Source organism: Montipora foliosa, unplaced genomic scaffold (genome assembly GCF_036669935.1).
Source record: "Montipora foliosa isolate CH-2021 unplaced genomic scaffold, ASM3666993v2 scaffold_390, whole genome shotgun sequence".
NCBI classification, from domain to species: Eukaryota; Metazoa; Cnidaria; class Anthozoa; order Scleractinia; family Acroporidae; genus Montipora; species Montipora foliosa.
This window is the reverse complement of record NW_027179690.1, coordinates 672,501-687,609: the sequence shown is the minus strand read 5'-3', so window position 1 is coordinate 687,609 and position 15,109 is coordinate 672,501. Positions and strand designations below refer to the sequence as shown.

At 38.8% G+C, this 15,109-nt stretch overlaps 1 protein-coding gene across 5 annotated transcripts in view; it reads right to left on the bottom strand.

Annotated features, from left to right (window-relative positions):
• The window catches only part of LOC137987831 (mediator of DNA damage checkpoint protein 1-like), a 98,669-nt gene that overhangs the window by 51,656 nt on the left and 31,904 nt on the right, over nucleotides 1-15,109 (bottom strand). For 4 of the 5 annotated variants that reach the window (XM_068833912.1, XM_068833910.1, XM_068833911.1 and 1 more), the window contains 5 exons: nucleotides 14,776-14,964; nucleotides 14,550-14,685; nucleotides 12,007-13,032; nucleotides 8,068-8,288; nucleotides 4,225-4,356 (listed from right to left, as the gene is read on the bottom strand). In XM_068833912.1, the coding sequence (XP_068690013.1) occupies nucleotides 4,225-4,356; nucleotides 8,068-8,288; nucleotides 12,007-13,032; nucleotides 14,550-14,685; nucleotides 14,776-14,964 (1,704 nt within the window). Of the gene's footprint in view, nucleotides 1-4,224; nucleotides 4,357-8,067; nucleotides 8,289-12,006; nucleotides 13,049-14,549; nucleotides 14,686-14,775; nucleotides 14,965-15,109 lie in introns of those variants that run through there. The other variant, XM_068833914.1, reaches the window with a different exon arrangement.

Here is a 15,109-nt window from a genome sequence, read left to right as displayed (position 1 = left end):
TGTAATGAATACACTTTAATTAATAAATATTGAAACCGTGTCTGGAACATCAGTTGACAGCAAATAGTCATTTGTTTGCACAAAACACCTTTTAGCACTGTATAGATTATTTCCAATAACCAAAATATTGTTCAAAGTGGAATTAGTCCACAATTTGATGTTATATAATAGCAGTAAGTGACATTGCTTACAGGCATTCACACCAAAGATTGCTTCATTTCCTTGACTGGAGTCAATGGTTGCTGGATCAATGATATCAAATATTGTAGGACCTGTATTTTTAGGTATTGCGAATGCTGTGTGTACCATCAATGTTTATTACTGCTACTCCAGAAGATGCTGGTGGATTCTCAGGATATATTGGAGCATGTCTATAGATTTTTACTACAGTGTGGTAAATTGTTTTAATCAAATGGCTTTTCCCAGCACTACCACCTCCAGTTATAAACAAATAAACTGGTTCAACATTTTGTGACTTCAGGCTGTTGAGGTTTTCATTTATTTCTAGTCCATGAAAGCACTCTGTTGAAAGCTTTGCATTGCATTTTTTATTATTTAATGATCTAACTGATTGATGTAATTGGTCATCAGATATTCATCTTGGCTGTTTATACATTGTTATTGCTGATGGACTGTGATTTCCAGTAGTTTGGGAATTTGCACCAAGCTCTGAGGGTACTGATGATTCATCTTAGAATTTTAGTTGAATTTCAGCATTCTCTTTATCATTTGTAAGATCACATGAATAAATGACAGTGCCTGCATGCTTGTCTTTTAGCTATTCTAGTGCTTCTGTTACTAGTAAACAGCTGATAGAGATGCTGTAGTGTGCACCAAAAGTTGTCTAAACTGTGCAAATGGCAATAAGAGAAAGATTAGCGACAAGTCATCGATGTAAAATTCTAAACAGGTCCTCAAATTTGAAGCATACTGAAGGAACCCATTTCACTGCTGCATTGTTATGGCAAATTTTCCACCAATCACACATGGATGCATGGTGGGCTGAATGGAGTTAAACTAAGCATAAGACCCAAAGTACGCATTGCGGACCTATTTTTGTGCTAGTTAAAGTTTCTTTGCGTTTCACGGATCTCTCCATCTATAGAACTGATGCTGCTACAGTGTGGTCCTACAAAGTCATCTTGAAAAGCAGTCAGAGGCCTTTTTAACCATGTTTGCTAATTATAATAAAATCGTAAATGGTTTGAACTCAGGAATCATATCATAAGGGAAGAATGGTGATTGAGCAAAGATATGGGGACTGCACGATCATCTGCAACCAACGTGTTCAGAATCTCCCATTGCTGGTGCAATGGGAAATTCAGATTGGTCCATTAACAATGGACCACTGTCAGATTTTTTTGACAGATTATGATGCCAATCTGTCATCGATTTTCCTTGGGAAAAGAGAAGCACGATATTGCTTTTGTGGTTTCGATCAAATGGCTAACACATTGAACCCAAACAAGAACAGAACTTTGCGGTCGAAGCTCTCTTATTGGGAAAGTATGTTATGGCTGTGCTACCAACTGGTTTTAGCAAGGCCATTTTTAATGAGAGCTTTGTAATCTTAAAGGATATGACTGACCCAAATCAAACGCCATCGATCATGGTAATTGTTCCTTCTCGCATCATCACCGAAGACCAGCTTCGGTCAAACGATTATCTAAGGGTAGTTGCATTCGAGAAGAAGGGGAATTTGTTGAAGAACATGGCTTCAAACAAGTATTGAGTCATCTTTTCTGCAGAACGAACTCTGTATTCTGACTTCACTGATTTAATGATAGATGAGTCGTCCATTCTAAACAAGGATTTGTCCCGAACGTCATATCCTCGAAACTTGCCAAAATAATCCAACATTAAATTAAGATAAATACAGTAGTTTTTCTATGGTTTCCTTTCCAAATAGTTGATTGATTGACTAACCCTAACCCTAACATCCACATAGATATTCCCATGCCATTTAGTGTTTATTTACATTAGCAATAAGAGGCAGAACCATCTGTCATCACTTTCACTAATAAATTAGATCAGCAGATTCTGAACGCATCGGTCACAGATGATCGTGCAGTCCCTATATCTTTGCTCAATCACCATTCTCCCCTGGGCTCGCTTGCGTGACCAAAGCAGGCGGTTCAACTAAGGGCCTCTTCATATGAGCCCGGTTGACCGTGCTGGCTCCGTTACCAAGATGAAATTGGTGTCTGTTCATATGGTGACCATTCAGGCGTGAAATCTAACAAACAAGCCTGGCGAGAATTTCTCGGTTTTCTTTGTTTAAACAACCTCAAATTTCTTTTGACTTTACGTTAACTATCAAATAAGACTATTCCAAGCTTCATTATAGAAGAAAAGAGAACTAAAAGCTCGGTAATGTCCGTTCTATCACGAAAATGCATTGTATTATTTTCCTCCCGGTAACCGGGATGAAGTGTTCATATGGCAAAAAAACTGAGATCTCGGTAACTGAGCCAGCCCGCCCTCTCATATGAACACATCAAAGTTTTTACAAAGGATTTAGAGGTAAAGCGAGATCTCGGAAACCGGGCCAGCCCGGTCAACTGGGATCATAATTTATGAAGAGGCCCTAACTCATAAGGGACTGTGAGCAGTCTAGTCTGTACATGTATTGTAGCATACATCGATCAATACTGTCAAAGTGAAAGAGTAAATCAGTGGAGTGAACCAGAGAGTCTGCGAGCCTGGCTGCTAGCAGTCTTAATCCAAATTACTGAACACCATGATGTTTTGTTCTCAGACTGGTTTTTTCAAATAATATTATTTTAGTTACACAGTTACGTGTATTATTTGAACTGCAGAATGAATTGAAAGTTGGAAAAATCATTGCAGTTAGTCGAGAACTCATAAGAAGTTGCAAACAAAGGCTGAAAAAGTCCAGGCTTGAATGGGTTTTGAAATAATGACCATGGAACCATACCGCACTTGTGCTACCAACTGAGCTATTAACTGGTCAATTGTGAGTTCAAGTTTTTTTCTCTACAAGACGAAAATATTTTTTTAGAATAATATTATGAAGTTTCATACATCTGAACTACAGAATAGAATGAAAGGAATGCTCTTGTTCTGTCACCCACACGAGTTACTGTATCATTAAAGTAAATTCTATGACAGCGAGGGATGGGAGAGAAACCCTACACTATCTACAAAGAATAGGAGCTACAGGTCCTGTGGTTTAACAGGCAATCTTGGCAGAAACAGGTGCTGGAACATGTCGATGTCCATGAAAAAAAGTACTGAATCATGGGTAACTTAAATACAAATGGTGAAATTTAAGAATTTTTTCACAGGACCAAGGGGGTAGTTCCAGGTGGACTCAAAAAGCTAATCTTAAGCAATCTGGCACAGCCATGCACTCATGACCTAGGATTGAGTGTACGCAACTCACTGACAAAGCAAGCCTTAATTACAACTCTACTAATAACATTTCCTTGTAATTGCATCTATTTTTTTTTTTTTTTTCCCGCTTGTCAGCAGTCCGGAATCCTAAATCATTGAATCTAATTGGCTGATCATGCACGCTCCAGCGGTTCTGATTTTCCCATCTGGAAATTCCCAACTTAAGGACTTCCTATGGGTGTTGCTCATTATTTTTGTGCGGTTCAAAACTATGCAGAGAAAGCAAAACTTAGCAAGCACTCTTGGCATCCAAAAAGAAAATTGGGGGTAACCATGCATTTTTTCAGAGATAATTAAGCTTCAATTTGGAAAAGAACACCATACATTGCTTTGTATTTTAAAGCTTTTTAGAAATATTGTTGATTAATTAACTCCGAAAAATGCGTGGTTACCCTCAATTTTCTTTTTGGATTTCAATAACAATTATTGTTAAGATCTGCTTTTCCCGCATATTATTGGTAAACTGGCGAAAATACCTTTTCAAGCTTTTTGTAACAGCGTAAAAGTGTCATAAAAAATGTAAAATGAATGTGAATGTGTCTTACTTTGATTTGAAGCTCATTAAGTACTCAACTTTATAATTATTCCATCAATTTCTGTCCGTAAGAGACATTTAAGGCCCTTTTACAATAATGCAGTAGAAAAAAATAAACATGTTATTTGCCGGCCTAGGTCGGTCCGTATTGGGAAAAACTGTGCTCTTGGTCTCCAGTACGGCCCTCAGCCACATACTTGAGACATCTGGCACAGTTTTCCCCGATACAGACCTCCCAGATGGCAAATAACATATACGTACTTGACACCCACCTCTGGTTCATCAGTGGCTACTTGTGTTTTCTTCCCTCTGCTCTTTCTTCTGCCTTTTCCCCGTGCCGGTGTAGGTGTGACAACTTCCAGTTGAACGTCATCAGAATTCCCAAGTCCCTTGGAACCTGTGGCCTAAACAATAAAATCTCAAAAATTATTTGGTTAAGTTACAGGAGAACAGCCACAGGGTAGGGACAACAGGAGGGGGGGGGGGGTGGGTTAGAATGTGCTGTACTCCTTCCCCAAGTTACTTATTTTTTGCAAATGAGCCAGTTTAATAAGCTACTGACTTTTGCAAATTGACCAGGAAACTTTCACCTACTCAAAAAGTTACAAGTCAAGTTTTAGGAAAAAGGAAAGGAAAGGAACTTTATTTAAGTGTCTACTTGTTCTAGCACTGGAGCACTACTCAGGGACACTGTAAACTGAAATTAACAATTGACACAAGTCAAGTCAAGTAAAATGTTGGTTTTTGAGGAGAGGGGAAACTGGAGTACCCAGAGAAAACCTCTCGGTGCAGAGTAGAGAACCAAGAAACTCAAGCCACATAATTATGACGCTGGGTTTGGCAATCGAACCCGGGCCACATTGGTGGGAGGCAAGTGCTCTCATCACTGTGCCATCCCTGCACTCCATTAGTAAATTTCCATCATTCATCAATTCTATTGTCAGTCATTCTGACTTAGCCAAGTTTTAACATGATTCTTACTATGCCTTGATTATAAGCGACAAAAGAAGACTATTGCTTGGGTATCTTTTAGCATCACCCCCAATCACCAATTTATTTTACTTATACAGCAGATAATGTCACACTGTATGCCTACGGCATAAATGGCCATCTCTTCACACACATAACAGAACATTTTTTCAGTTGTACATTACTGTTAAAGCATCTAGTGTTCTGTTTTTCTGTCTGACTTTGCATACCACAGTTTCATGACCAGTCACTGCTGTTGTCAGGTTCTTCTTGCCTCTTCCTTTTCCCCTCCCCGTACGAAAATTTGTCAAGGTTGCTGCCTAACGGTCGCCCGCTCGCCTGGGGCGCCTTATTTGCGAGCGCGGGCGACCAAATTTCTGAACAAGTAGCCTGAACGGGCGCCTTACTTGATTAATCCTCACTCACATGTAAATATGATCCCAGCTGGAATTAATTAATTCTGGGCTCTTGAAAAAATGACTCGGGCTACTAACTATTAGCGTTGGAAGCCCGAAGGGCTCCCGGACAATTTTCTTAGGCAGCAGCCTTGTTTGTGGTCTGACTGAGAGAGATTCGGGCCCGATTCGGGCCATAAAGCTGTTTTTAAGGCAAGAACTGAGCGAGACAAAGCGAGACAACCATTTTGACGCGCTTGTGCGACTGAGCCAGACATTAGTCTGGTTTGATTATTGCCGATAGTGTGGCGTGAGTGAGCGAGGAAAAGTGAAAACCCAGTTTATTTATTTACACCACTGTTACAAGAAATTTGTCACGCTGTATTACCGGTGAAACTCAGGCTGCTCACTTGTTATTCGATACATATTAAGTGATCCCCACTTGTTATTCGATAAGAAAAGATTCATAGAAATCGATCAGGGAGTACTCTGGCCGTCGTTCTAATGTACTATATTATTTTCTGCATTTCTGTACGTGTAGTCCGTCCCTGTGGGTAAAAGGTGAGCAAACCATTTTTTATCGCGCTGAATTTTGAGCTAAAATACGTATATGGCTGGATATTTTTTCCACGTGATACATTTAGCGTGATACCCACCGTATCCGGAGAGGTAAGTTCAAATACAATGTAGCTTAGCACATTCAGGAGAAGCAATCTATCTACCTCAAGACAGCATTATCCTGCTTGCCCAAAACAGAGGATGATAATTAAATATACATTTTTAATGATAGGAATTCCTTGTCGCTGGACAGAAAATCTTTAAGAGAGCAGAGCAATGTTCGAGTTTTGGCTAACCGATAATTAAATATTTGTAACCGCTTTTGACACGCGTTTCAGATGCAGAGCTTTTTCTTCCCATTTAGGACACTAACCAACCAGATTAAAACAGCATTTATTTGCTCTAATTAATATTGTCGGACACACTTTTCTCTTCTATGAAATAGATTTTAATGTATGAAGATTTAAAATAAATGAGAAACTAACGAACACCTCGCTATCCGATCACAGATCACTCTCTGGAAACCTGGCTACTAACACGCCTACCTTATTATGGACACTTTGAAAGACTTCAGTCGCATTTTGCTCTATGCTAAAAGCTGGTACATTCTTTTTATTTAAGTTACCTTAAACTGAAACATGTTTCCGTCTTACATGATTGTCCACGCAATGATGACAAGAGTCATGTTTACTGCAGTTGGTCTCGGTCGATAATTGTTCGCTTACTTATTGGCACAGAAACTAAAGGTAGGATCTTTGGAATAAGGATAAACTCAGTCTGTTAACCCTTTGGTTGTAACCACTAAAAATGTGATACAAGAATTATTTTGTCGATACACATTTGTTACAGGTATTCTGCTTCCAGTATCAAAACAAGTCCACAATGTCGCCGTAAGTCACGCAAACAAAAAGCAGTGGTACTGACTATGGGCGTGGGGGGAGTGTCGGGGGATTTTCTAGTGTATAATTTCTAATGGAACTATTAAAGTAGGCATACCTAGTTTCAATTATGGCCTGTTTTGTTTCTGTTTATACTGATTTCAATGTTTCTTATAAATAATGCGTCAAAGTACCAGGATACCACGATGTACCCTCACCCCCTGACAGATGATACTTCATATCCTCATTGTAATAAGCTGAGAAATAAGCTTATGAGTGAGACTAATACAGAAAAAATTACAGAAAATCACTTGTCTTACATGTAAAAATATTCAGTCACTTATCAGGCATCATAATAAAATTGACCATCTACGGGCATCCGTTTACTGTTTGCGTGACTTAAGGCTAAATTGTGGACTTGTTTTGAAACTGGAAGATGTGTACTGACAGAAAAATGTGTGTATCACATTTTTAGTGGCTATACATGTAACCAAGACATGGACTCTTGCTATAACCCAAGGGTTAACAGACTGAGTTTCTGGTTATCCGAAAGACCCTATCTTTAGACTCCGTGCCAATAAATGCCACTTTTTTTTCTGTCACGCAACATTCAAGCTTATCATGGCGTTGTGTCTGTTTGAAGTAGCGGTAAGTTTTCCCGGGTTTCTCTCCCGTAATTACCACTATTAACAAAGGGTCTTAGTTTTCATACTACGAAAACTAAGAACGGGGTCGTAGCTTTCGTACTACGAAAGCTAAGACCAGGTCTTAGTTTTCGTAACGCCCGAAATTATAAGCCATAAACTAACGTCACGCCCATAAAAATGTATCGTTTATTAGCGTGATTTTTTGTTTTTTTATGACCTGAATCTCGCCTGTTTCTCGCTCAGAATATCGTCCAAATGTCAGAGTAGTACAAATGTTCCGCAAATCAATGCTTTGAATTTGTGACAAAACATGTCTGTCAACCAACACATAATTTAAGTTGCTAACAACAGAGATCGAATTTGAAAAACTGTAATGCTGAATAGTTTTCAAAAGCTAAATTGCAGTGCATTTAAATCTCCAATTACTTTGTCCATCTCTGCTTCCTCTTGCATTTACTGTTTTATTCAAAGCTTCCTTTAATGTTTTATGTAGTTATTTTTGCATTTCACAAGTTTGACTTGGTTGCTATTCCAAGTTGCTGAATTTTGCTAAATTCCTGACACAGCCTCTTTAAACTCCTGTGATTATTCTCTGTAATGATGATGATGATGATGATATCAAAAAATAAAGTACTGAGACAAGGTAATCTTACATCAAGCAGACTTACTTTGTTTAGCGGTGTTTCCAAAATCAAAGCAGACTCAGCAAAAGCTGTTCTCCCTCTTTTTCCTCTTCTTGATCTTGGAGCAGGGGTCTCCTTCACTTCTTCATTTCTATCTTTCCCAACTTTTGAGGGTTTTGGAATTATCGCTGCCGCCATTTTCTCATCAGAGTGTTCTTCAATGCCGTAAGCTTGGTTCGCCTCAATCACCACAGATGGTGCTGGATCTGGGTAATATTAAAAGTACATGTACATTATGTGAACAGATTACCAAATCAAATTAAGTTAATAATAGATACACTGTAGGTACTTTTTACTGCAATAATGCTCTTTTTTTAATGGGACCACCCTTTCTTACTTTTCTGTAGCAAATGCCATTCAGATTTCTCGCACAAGCAATGAGGAAAGTATGAAAGAAAATTTTACTATCAAAAGTAAGACTGAACCCTTAATCTGGGGTAATTGCAAGTTACCTTAAATTTCATTGACTGTTCTTTTTTTAGCACGGTTACATAACATTTACAATAATAATATTATAAGCAGAAGTCCTGTATCACCTCTACAAACTAGAGTTAAAGCCAGGAGTTTGTAGATGTGAAACAACATTGACCCAAATATTGCAAAAAACATATTCATTTTACATACGTGACCCTATTTGGGAAAAGCAGGCTTAACAGAAATAGCGTTGAAGCGTTTTTTCGTTGTAATGCATTTTCAATGCATTGAAAATGCGTTAAAGAGCATTTCCATTGCGTTTTAAAACGTTGGCAATGTTTTTCAACGGAACCGAAATGCGTTGCAAATCTATTTCAAAATCATTTCAAAACATTGTCAATGCGTTGTCAAACATTGACAACGCGTTTAATGAAACCGCCACGGGTCGTTTCGAATCATTCATAGCACCGCTGCTATTAGTTACTACGAAATCTTTACAACGAATTGTTACGCAACTCTAGCACGCACGTATCGGTTTGAATTTGAGCAGAAACAACAAATACATGGAGTTTTCCTGTAATTTTGCAGAGAACACGCCTAAGTGTAAAACTCAACTATCCTATGGCTGCTGTTACTTACCTTTTTGGCTTCAGTTCTTACGGTGTTGAACGAAATTACGGCGGTAAAAAGACTGTCTGATACATGCGTGTGTTTTAAATGACATTCGATTTGAACAATCGATCGAGTCTCAAATTCAACTGAATTCAAATCAACCGTTCCTTTGTGAAAAACTTTAATATTATTTTTGGTATTACGCTTTATTGTTTATCGTTTTGACAAGAGATATTGTGTACGTGTATATACATTAACTGTGCAGTGTAGGATTTTTATAATAGAAATAAATGGCTCCAATCCTTGTCAAAATTAATACTTTTGCCATCGGCGACTGGTTTGAGAGAGCCTTTAAATTAAATATACATCCCTAAATTGTAGAAGGACATCGGACAAAACTCGCGTTCTGTACAGTACGTAGGTTATCAACGAAAATGGATGAATACAGGAACCTTGCTAACTCGGGTAAGGACTCGTGCACGAAACATGTAAAAATCAACACTGTGGTTGTTCGGATTTGCATGCATGCAGTGTCCTGACATGAGTTAAATTAAAACTTGTTGCCTAACACCATACAAATAGCTCCAAGTTTAAAGTATCTTACGGGTGTCAAAACCTATAGGTTTCCATGATATTTATCGATGGTTTAATAGCGCTAACCATGCTTCGAGCAACCCGGGCCTGTAGTTTCTTGACGATTCCCACAAGTAGAAGTGTGACATTCCACAGGCAAAGATGTGTCGGCAAGTTCTCTTGTTTCCGGAATGAAGTCCACAGATAATATTTTGGCTTCAATACCACTGCTCCTTTCCGTTCCGCGAATCTCGTTATACATATGCACAAGATTGCTCGTACCCCCAACATGTTTAACTCCTCTTAATGTTTACCTTACAACGAGTGCCATCTGACTTGGCCCAATGACCCAATTGCTTTGTGTGTTCACAAGTCTTTTTTACGCTCAAGGCATTACATTCTCAATTATATTTTGACTGACCACTCTACTCCACTAAGTAAATAGTTCACCCTGTGGCCAAAATAGATTTGACTTAAAATAAAGAACACTTTATGTGTAACCAATACGAAAAATCGGGCCGATAAATTGATCCAGAGAATTTCAGTTGGCAACTGCAACAAAATACCGCAACATCACAAACATGATTTGTATGGCAAATGGATTAAACAAAGGAATGTCAACGTTGCGCACGAGCGATCACGAATTTGAACTGCTGATACAGAAAAAATTTTGTTCTGCGGGCCTCCTAAAATTGCTTTTACCCCAGTGCAGATTAAACCCTTTTGCGGTTAAGTTATCAAAACAGTCAGTTTGCCAACCATTGCAATAAAACACCATAAACTTTAAGATAAAAGGCGCAAAACGATCGAGCCATAACATGAGCTAACATGTAGCACGCCTTTGTCTGCCTCAGTGTCTGCTTGGTAATGTTTGTATAAAATCACCAGGGAAAATAAATAACCATTAATAACCATTCCCTTGAGTAGTAAGTAAAGGCGTCATCAGAAATACTTAAAATACTAAATAGGAGTGAAATTTCCTGAAACGCAATCGTTTGCCAAGAGGGAGGCAAGGCTACATTGATAAAACAAGATCTTTGTCAAATGCGTGGTGTGCGTGACTTGGGATGATGAGTTAAGAACGATGAAAATTGCTATACCGTCAGTTGCATTTAATCGTGAACAGCTTGATGCATTTCAAAGACTTTTTGAAGCTTACTCTTTGTTTTCAAAGCCAATGAAATCGAAAAGTTTACTTAATATTTATGACAGAAAATATATTGAACTAATTAGTGGCAAGCTCGGGGGCGAAGCGCCAAACAAATCACGCCAACATTTTCTTTTTCAACGTTTATACTTCTGGTGGGTATATTGGCTGTTGCTTCGCAAAATTTTTAATGTAAGTTGCGACATATTGCTCTTTATTAATCAAACAAAATCAAATTCTCTCAGATGCAGAATTACGATGTTCAATTGAATTTGTTGCTGGTAAATAAACCGCTATTGGTTGTGTTGACAATGTAAACCTGTATTTAGCTTTGTTTTCATCGTTTTGTGCAGAATTTGTATCAAACGTTGGAAAAAGTTGCCAACGTGTTGGCAACGCGATTTTCATCCATTCTTAAACATTTGTTGAACATTGGCAACATTTTTACAATGGACTGAATAACATTACAAATGCGTTGAGAACCATTATCAATGCGTTGTAACGCATTATCAATGCATGTACATGTAAAATGCATTGAAAATGCATTACAACGCTATTTTCGTTAAGCCCGGTTTTCCCAAATAGGGTCACATATTCAATGGAGGTCTGGCTCTTAATGCATGCAGGTTTTGAGGGCAATCACCAGCTGCTTACTTCGGCGCGATGGCCTCATGGTTAGTATGCTTGACTCCGGATCGAGTGGTCGGGGTTGGGGGCCTGGCAGGGGACATTGTGTTGTGTTCTTGGGCAAGACACTTTACTCCCACGGTGCCTCTCTTCACCCAGGTGTATAAATGGGTACCGGTGTAATGCTGGGGGTAAGCCTGCGATGGACTAGCATCCCATCCAGGGGGGAGTTAAAAATACTCCTAGTCGCTTAATGCTACGGAAACTGGGTATAAGCACCGGCGTGTTGGGTCATTGGCTCGGAAAGCTCTTACCTTACCTTACTTCACACAGTCACACTAGAGCGTAATGTCACTTCTAATTTCAAGCTGCTTGGTATGAATGTTCATGGAGACATGATTAACCCATTGACTCCCAGAGGTTCCCCATTGACGAGTAAAATCGTTCGACAGAGTAAAATACTATGTCTGGCCGGTATCGGCCAGTTTGGACGTCAAAGGGTTAATAAAACCTAGTGTTAAACAAATGAATAAAATTAGCAGTCAGCATACCTGTATCAATACTGCCACCATTGTAAGCTTGAGTTTCTTCCAGTGCACACTCCAATTTAGCATTAATTTTCCTCCTTTCCGGGGGCTTCAAAAAAGAATGGTCTGCACGGGTATTGTCTTTGTTAATATCATGATCAACACCTCCTTTATCATCTTCTCCATTATGCAAAGTTTCTGGCAAACCACATGTTACTGATGTTCTATCTTTGTCGACTTTGTTCACTTCTTCAGAACCTTTATCCTTATCTATGGCATCTTCGTCATCTGTTTCATCAGATTCATATCCTCCATTTGTTTGCAATCCTTCAATATTGTAAGAGGTTGTGGCCTGGATTGTGTCCCCTCGATCAATCCCATTCTTAGCTGCAGGTACCTCAAATTGTTCGTGAATTTCCTCTTTGCGGCTTTCTTTTTCAGTCCTTTCCTCCTTATCATCACCATCATCATCATCCATGTTATCACCACTGCATTGAATACCATATGCCTGAGTAGCTTGCAAGTCATTTGGTTGCATATTAACTTCCTTACTGTCATTTTCAGTATCAGTATTGTCATCCTTTCCAGTGACATAAGCCTGTGTTGCCTCCCTGCCATAAGCAAGAGTCGCTGCCACATCATCATCATCCTTATGACTTGCTACTACATTGGGACCGATAGGCAGTCGTTGAGAGTTGGCAGTGGTTGAATCCTCAGAGTCTTGGTTCTCATCCTCATCGTTTTCATCATCTAAATCTTTGATGTAATACCCCGGGGTTGCTTCAATGTCATAGTCTTTACACAGTGGGTTCCTATCAAATTTCCCCTCCACATTTCCATCCATGACTGGAATGGTCTCACTTTCACTCTCAAAGTTTCTGTCAGCTACATAGGGTTGTGTGGCGCTGTCGTCTTCTAATACCTCAGATTCCATGTTGTTTTCATCTTCACTTGCGACTTCTCCTAAGTTAGCTGATTTATCAGTATTATATGAAACTTCTGGATCTTCATTAACTTCAGATTTTTGGACAGTCTCTAGTGCAGCTGTCCCTATAATCAAAACAAACTATTTAAATTAATTAAGCTGTATTCAACAGACTGCAAATGCAATTAATTGTACTGAATGATGCGAGTCTACCTTAACTAGGACTCATCCCTTGACTATTTTTGACAACCTGCTACACCAAATAAACTCTGCTTTGAAAACATATTCTGCCATTCTACAGTGAGACCACAATGTCCTGAGATACAGCTGTAGCCCCTTACAGTTTTGACTTTGTTGTTTTCTCGTGTTTTGTTGAGTTCCCTTATGATGGTTGGCAAGAATACCAAACTATTAGCATAACTAACATGCACACCCTAAATTGCACATACTGATCTAATGGTTCAGAACTACTGTTCAATACATTGTCCTAGCTACACTTTATATGTGACCTTTCACGCAAAAAGGGGGCTTATGGATTTCATAGTGAACCGTGAAATAAATTTCACGGTCACGGCCCGTGAATTTAATATTTCACGGCGTGTTCACTATTGCTCCAATTCTTTTCACTGTGCTCAGTGAAAAAGTTCACGGCGTGAAATTGAAGACCGTGAAAATAATGAAGTCATGTTGTGGACTCACTCATGTTCACGCCGTGAAATTATGTTGCTACGCCATCCAGAATAACAGGAAAATTTCATGGTCTGGTTTTGGAATTAATTACAAATTAATCACATATTCGTTTAAGTGCGGTCTCCGCAGGTTTCGCGTTTATAAAGAGGTTTGGAGTCCGATTGTTGGAGAGCAATTGAAAGGCTGCTATGAGAGAAATAACTGTCACGATCGCAATGCTATTGCCGCGACCAAGCGCCTTCGAGGACATCTTGCCGACTCTACAGTTGGTCACTTGCCCAGAGAAATTTCCAGAGCAACACGCTTTTTCCTACTCAGAGGAGGGGTTGTTTGCGCTAAAGTCATCGACAAGAACCACAGAAGATCTCCCCTTAGCTAGTGAAAGGAGGATTGGAAATTCCGGTACAAGTTACAGCGGAGATGGATCTTACCGAAAGGAACAAGGCAATACTTGAAAAGTATAAACAGATTGTTGTTTCAAATTACAAAGAACCCAGGATGGATGGCAATTTCGATGACTGTACAAAAGAGGTGCTGAAAGAACTTGAAGATGACAATAGCGATACAGATGAAGAGGTTCAAAGCAACACAGATAGTGAAATTTGATTGTTAAACTGTTTTTTTCATCTTCATCAGAGTCAATAACTGTTGTTAAAATAAAATAATTAATTTCATTTTTAATTGAAGTGGTACATTGTATATAGTGGGAAAGAACAAGTAGTGGAAGAAACTGTATTGTAAACGTATGTTTGTTTGTAAATTTTGTAAGTGATTGTGTGAAGAGAAGTGTTAGTCAAATAACATTATATATATTTTAAATCAAGTTTGCTTACTTTTCTTTACTTTAAAAATATCGCAAAGAAACTGCCACAGTATGTTGAATATAAATAATATTAATTGACAACAATGACATAATTTTATTTAGTAGTTACTACAATTTACCAAAACTCACTTGCCGTCTTAAATCTGGCCGGTGTCTCCTGTTCAACATCAGAGCTGTAAAAAACAAGAGCAACAGTTGTTGCTGCAGGAGCCCCCTCCTCATTGGTATCATAATCTGTGTCTGCAGCATATGCCTCTGCTTCCTCCTGAGGAATTAAATAATATTGTTATCTCATTTTGCTGAGGTTACTTTTCAAAAAGTCTCAAAGATGGCAAGTCTTACATGTACAGTATACCTTGGACAGTCCAGATGGCTTGTAATCTTTAGCCACCTGCTCTACACGTACGTCTTCCCTTGGGATTTCTGTTGCTTCTTCCTTTGTTACAGCAAGCAGTACCTTGCCATCCTCTTTTTCTTCTTCGGTGTTCACTTCTGGTAGCATAGACTCTGATCTGGTCTCTGACCCAGTTTCATCTTCTTTACCCTATTTGAACCCCAGTTAGAAAATAAACAATCATTATCTATGTTAGGGACCGTTCATTATTTATCGGAGGGGAAGGGGACTGGTTGAAAAATTCCAAAAAACTCCTTTTTTTATCAAGATCCCCCTCAATAAAGCAACAAATTTT